The 6,885-nt window shown below is 40.1% G+C and overlaps 1 protein-coding gene across 1 annotated transcript; it reads left to right on the top strand.

The window, feature by feature from the left end:
* The first annotated feature begins 843 nt into the window (after nucleotides 1-843).
* On the top strand, nucleotides 844-1,743 carry LOC145796279 (uncharacterized). The gene has a single exon (XM_082881355.1). The coding sequence runs from the start codon at nucleotides 844-846 to the stop codon at nucleotides 1,741-1,743; it is 900 nt and encodes a 299-aa protein (XP_082737481.1).
* The last annotated feature ends 5,142 nt before the right edge of the window (nucleotides 1,744-6,885 follow it).

Below are 6,885 nucleotides of genomic sequence, written 5' to 3'. Positions count from 1 at the left end.
CGATCGTTTTGTCAGACAACGGCAGCCTGCTCCAGCCGAAGGTAGACGATGGAACCTATGGGCCTTGGATGATGGTCACAAAAAAAAATAGACGGCCCAATATCATTAAAAAGACCCAAACCAATGGACCAAGCCCCAGTAACAACCGATTTTCAGGATTGGATACCCCAACTTAGCAAGAGGAACAAAGCAGAGGAAGGAAGACCACCCGTATGGGAGTAGAAAAGGATCCACATGACTCCAATCATGAACCATCTTCTACTACAGCTCAAGCCCAAAACTTACAAAAACACATTACCACTACGGGTGTAAACTCCAACAATCCTATTGGACAAGCCAACCCAAAGCTTCCCAATAGACCTGCAACACAGATAACTCCACAATATATCCCTAATCAAGCTTCAGACATTATCCAGCTGCTAGAAAAGGACAAAATATCCCAAGAAACCAATAACACCTTGACACACACACCACCCTCTGCAAACCTTAGCCTCTTGGGAAACACCACTGAACCCACTATTAGCTCAAAGGAGGAGATGTTAGTAGACGCCCCAACCACACACACTACCAACTCTCTTAGCCCAGAACTAGTATACTCAGGTGGAGATGGAGCAACAAGAAATCCTAAACCTCCAGATCCCGGTATCATCCATGGTGCCAGAAGAGAGACCACTGCCAGAAGTAATAACCCACAAGATGGAGAACCAACCGATGGGACTATTGTTAGAACAAGGGAATGAAACAATTCACTGCGTCGATATAACCTGGTGGATAGAGCAGATAAGGCTGAGAATCGAACCAAGCTGGAGCTCCAGACAAGGGCTTCCAGTTCACTCGCTCCAGATGGCATCCATGAGATCAATTGATCAAGACCATAGAAGGATTCGAAACATTCTTCCAAGTATGGCTATTGACCCCCTTCCTCCTTACCCTGATATGGAATCTTTCAATATTTTATCTTGGAACTGCCGTGGGGCTGGCAACAATGCTTTTAAGCGTAATATGAAGGAGCTAGTCCGTAACCACCACCCTGGAATTATCATTCTGATGGAACCAAAAATTTCCTTCAGCTCTACGGGGAATTTTTTCAATAACTTAGGATATACTGCGGCTTCAATCCTGGATCCAGTGGGCAGAGCTGGAGGTATATGGATGCTTTGGGACACTGAACAAGTAAATGTCCGAGCATCAGTCATTAGTAACCAAGTCATTCAAGCCACTATTCATAAAGAAGACTACGAAGAATGGGTTCTCTCGGCAGTCTATGCTAGCCCGAATCCCTCCAACAGAGAAGCCCTTTGGGATAACCTTGAAGACATAGCATGCACCATGGATAAACTATGGCTAGTATCTGGGGACTTCAATGACTTTGTTAGCCAAGATGAAAGAATGAGCTTTACCCCTAACCATCACAACAACAGATGTCAAAAATTCTCTGAACGAATTAACAACTGCAGTCTCATGGATCTAGGGAGTGTGGAACCTAGACTTACCTGGACCAACAATCGACAAGGGCTAGCAAACAGCATGGAAAGGCTTGATCGGGCTATGAGCAATGACAACTGGCGAGCTCTTTTCCCTGAAGGAACAGTAAGGACTCTGCCAAGAACATATTCAGATCACTCTCCACTAGTTGTTTACACTCAAGGTATGCATCCTCTCAACCCTCTAAACAGACCATTTAGATTTGAAGCAGCTTGGCTTTGTCATCCTAACTTTAAGGATGTTGTTCAACAATCCTAGTGGAACATGGACCACAGCCTTATTAATGCGATCCGTGATTTTACCCATAATGTGAAAATTTGGAATAAAGAAACATTTGGAAACATTTTTAAAAAAAAGAGAAACTTACTTGCCCGCATTGAGGGTCTTCAAAAATCCCAAGCCCAATCTTACTCTCATAATCTCTTCTTACTTGAGAAAGACCTCATCACCCAATACAATGCTACCCTCTTTCATCAAGAATTGCTTTGGTTCCAAAAATCCAAAGTTAAGTGGCTTACTTTGGGTGATAGAAACACTAGATTTTTTCATATATCTACCCTTAACAAACGCAGGAAACTAAAAATCAATGTTCTTAAGGATGAGGGTGGTAATTGGATAACCAACACTGATAACCTTAAATCTCATATCACTGACCATTTTACTAACATGTTCAAGTATGAGGAAACTCTCAGGCTAGAAAACTGGATTAACATTGCTAAGGTTACCTTTACTAGGGAAGACAACAATAGTTTCAACACCCCTATTAGTAACCTTGAGATTTGGAATGCCATCAAAAACATAAAACCCTACAAAGCCCCAGGTAAAGATGGTCTCCAAGTTGTTTTTTATCATAAACTCTAGAACACTGTTGGTCCTTCTGTTTGTAATTTCATCAAACACTGCTTCAGTACTAAAAACATCCCTCAAGAGATCAATGAAGCCTTGATTGTCCTTATCCCCAAGCTCAAGAACCCCGAGTCCATTAAACAATTTAGACCAATAAGTCTGTGTAATGTCCTCTACAAAACCATCACAAAAATCATTGTCAACCGCATCAGACCTCTTCTCCCTAACCTCATCAGTCCCCACCAAAGCAGCTTCATTCCTGGTCGAACCACCACTGATAACATCGTCATAACCCAAGAGATTATCCACACCCTTAGACACAAAAAAGGCACTAATGGTGGTATGGTTTTAAAAATTGATCTCGAAAAAGCTTATGATTGCATCTCTTGGAACTTTATTCTTCACACACTTAAGGAATTCAAACTTGAACCTAATTGGATTGCTATTATTATGAGTTGTGTTTCTAATGTCAGTTCAGCTATTATTTGGAATGGGGAGACCCTACCAAACATCCCTGTGGGAAGGGGACTTAGACAAGGAGACCCCCTTTCCCCTTACCTCTTTGCTCTTTGTATGGAAAACTTGTCTAACATGATCAATCTTAAAACTGCTAGTGGTGACTGGACAGGCCTCAAAGCTTCCAAACACAGCACACCTATCTCCCATCTTTTCTTTGCAGATGATTTAATTCTTTTTGCCAAGGCCAATAGACATAATTGTGACTGTATCATGGAAGTTCTCTCTGAATTTTGTGAAATATCTGGACAAAAAATCAACTTTCAGAAGTCAAAAATATATGTCTTCCCCAACATCCCTAGAAGAGAAGCCCTTCCTCTGAGCTACCAATGCGGCATGACCTTAACTAACGATTTGGGCAAGTATCTTGGAACCCCCATTCTGCATGGCAGAATCACCAACCTTCACACCAAGGATATCAAGCAAACTATCTGGATGGAAAGCTAAGAACTTATCTCTTGCAGGTCGAACCACCCTTATCAAAGCTGTCATTTATGTCATTCCTAACCATTTGATGCAGACTATGGAACTTCCTCGTAATATTTGCGATAAAATTGACAGACTCAATAGAAACTTCCTCTGGGGAAGCACTGAAAATGCTAAGAAAGTCCATCTAGTCAACTGGCAAAATGTCTGCAAAAGTAAGAAACAAGGAGGCCTAGGCATTAGGAAGGCTAGAGAACAAAATTCAGTCTTAATCTCTAAGCTGGGTTGGAAAGTTGCAAGTAATTCTACAGACTTGTGGTGTTCTATCCTCAAATCAAAGTACCTCACAAAGCACTCCCTGTCCAGTTGGCCAAACAAAAGACCAGCTTCTCACACATGGAAAAGTATCATAAAGAACAGACATGTGCTAGAGCAGAACATCAAATGGAGTGTAGGTAATGGAGAAAATATTTCACTCTGGAATGATTGGTGGTGTGGCTCTCATCCCCTTTACCACAGCAGTCAAGGACCTCACATCAATACTACAACACGGGTCAGCTCCATCCTTAATGATGAAGGAGGCTGGGACCTCATACCAATACAAGACCTGATTTCCCAACAGGATAAGGACAATATCTTGAGCATATATAGACCCAGATTTGTAACCTTCATGGATACTCCTTTATGGCAGGGCTCTCCTACTGGTAATCACTCCACCTCAGCTGCTTACAAGGCTATCTCTAAACAAGATGACAATGGGCAAGATTGGCAATGGATTTGGAAAATTAAAGCCCCTCAAAGACTGAAAAGTTTTCTCTAGTTGGTAATGCATGACAGACTATTAACCAACCAAATGCGGCTCATCAGGAACCTTTCTGATTTAGATATTTGCCCTAGATGCATGGCAACAAGGGAAGACATGGACCACCTACTTAGAGGATGCTCCAAAGCAAAAACCATTTGGATAATGCTTAAAGGCATTAACTGGTGGCACTGTAGTAATAACAAAACACTAGCAGATTGGATCAAAACCAATATGAAAATCAAGGACCAGCTGGCAGAAATAAAATGGCCTCTCATATTCTTGACATCTCTTTGGACCATTTGGAAGGAAATGAATAAAATAGTGTTTGATAACCTTACTTCCCCCCCTCACATCACCACCTGTTCCATCCTCAAGCAGGCCCAGGAAACTCAAACAGCCTTTAATAATATACTCAACCCAAACTACTTGGAGACTAGACTAACTACTTGGTTTCTTTCTCCTACAGGTAAACTCAAGTTGAATACCGATGGATGTTCCAAGGGTGATCCCGGGCAATCAGGATACGGAGGACTGCTTAGGGATGAAGCTGGCAACTGGATATGGGGGTATTATGGCTACTTGGGCAACTGCACCAGCCTTGAAGCTGAGTTATGGGGATTGTATAGAGGACTCACCATTATCATGCAAAAGGGGCTAAATGATATACAAATCGAAACTGACTCCCAAACTGCTTTGAAGCTAATCAGTAATGTAGCGGAAGGAACCCATCCCTACAGAGCATTGATTGAAGATGGAAACTTTATTCTGAGGAGATGCAGATGCACCATTCAGTATGTTCCAAGAGATACCAATCAAAGTGCTGATGCATTAGCTAACATTGGAGTTAACCAAAAAGAACATCTAATCTTTCTTGAGGAGCCCCTAAACAGTGTATCTTCCTTTCTTGTAGCAGACTTAATGTCTGCAAATTTGATGGGGGCCTAGCCTTTTGCCCTCCCTGTTTCTGTTTGTATCCATGAATTTTGTTTTTAACTTTCTTATGAATAAAAAAAAAAAAACATTACAGATTAATCAACCATTACAGAGAGTAATTAATGAAGATGAAGATTACAGATTAATCAACCATTGCAGAGAGTAATTCATTTTCAATTTACACATTACGGATTAAGCGATGAAAATGTGTCAAACATTACAGACAGTAAGATTCAAGCGATGAAGATGTGTCAAACACTACATAGTTGAATCGATGAAGATGTGTTAAACATTACAAAGAAAGACAAAGAGAAGTGTTTAGACTTACCGATTATGAATCGATTGAAATCTTCATCAACAGTAGATTAAAATCTTCAAATCTTCATCAACAGAAGATTATGAACCAATCAAATCTTCAAATCTTCACTGTCGAGCGAGAGAGACAGTGAGATTTGAGCGAGAAAGACTGGAGATATAAAAGAGATAGTCGAGTGAGAAATAGATTTTGAGAAAGAGACAGAGAGAGTTCAGATTTGGGAAATAAGAAACACTACAGGAAAAATGAGTTTTGGCGACGTTTATTTAACGACGTTTTATTACATGTCACGTTTTATAATATTTAAGGACGTTTCTTAAACGTCGTTGTTTTAAAAAATCAAAATGGCACCATTTCAAGCATTTAAAAGCGCCTTCGACTGTCCCCTCTCTCTCCCTTAAATGGCAACCCTCTGAAGCCCTAATCTCTTTCAGTCTCTCGTTCGCTCTCGCTTTCTTTCTCTAAACCCTCTCAATGGATCGATTCATCTCTCGCTGATTCATCTCAGAATGATACAATCTCGGTGATTCATCTTGGCGATTTCGATTTTGATTTTGATTTCGAAGTTCTCTCTCGATTTCGATTTCGAAATTTAATGTTTCGGTGACTCTCTCTCTCAATTTCAAAGTTTATTTTGAATCTAAGAGTAACTGTTAAAGCCCTTTGTAAACCTTTATTTGGAATCCTTATGCCTTCAAATCTCGCCTCTCTCAACCCTCTCTAAACCGTTATCATTCTCACAGATTCATCTTTGAGATTCAGAGCGATTTTGATTTCGAAGCTCCACCGCCGCCACTGTCTGCACCGGCTCGATTTCTCTGATTTCGATTTCATCTGAATCTCTGATTTCGATTTCGATTTTGATTTCAAAGCTCCACCGCCACCGCCATCTGCACTAGCGAGGTTTTGATTTCTTGAAACTGGCTTCTCTTCAACACAACAGCACATCATGACTTTTAATTCCTTGTTTTAAATTTTTGTCTTCGGGAAATCACATCTTTATCTGTTGGTCAATCTTCAATTATTGATTAAATTTCTGAACTTATTAAGAGACCTAAGCTTGAGGTAGGTATCTGTTATGACCCAGAAGATTTTCGAATCCACCATGATCAGACGTACTCTATCCTTTGTAGTTGCTGAAATCTTATCCATGATTCAGATTTACGTGATTGATTCGAATGAGATGATGGACTTGATCTCCAATCAAAAGATTTAGATCTACATGACCTGAAGAATGAAATCCAGATTTAGATATTCTTCACTACAAATTCCCCTTTTAACTCATTTTACCTCTTGGCTAAAGAATGAAATCCAATTTTGACAAACTGGGAAACCATATGCACATGGTTGTTACAATGTTAAACACCCTAGGGTTACTTATTTAGCTTTCTTTTAACACAATAGAGGTTCCTTTCATTTAAAAAAATAATAACAAGAATCGTGATGATATTTGATTAGGCGGAATGTGGTTACCATAAATTTTAAGCAGATTCCTCAAATTATTAAACAATTTGGCAGTTAATACTTCTGTTTGAACCAGTTATTTTCTCTGACATAA

Source organism: Camellia sinensis, chromosome 7, assembly GCF_055761805.1.
Source record: "Camellia sinensis isolate YWXY chromosome 7, ASM5576180v1, whole genome shotgun sequence".
NCBI classification, from domain to species: Eukaryota; Viridiplantae; Streptophyta; class Magnoliopsida; order Ericales; family Theaceae; genus Camellia; species Camellia sinensis.
The sequence above is the reverse complement of the archived record's forward strand: the minus strand, read 5'-3'. Positions and strand labels throughout refer to the sequence as shown.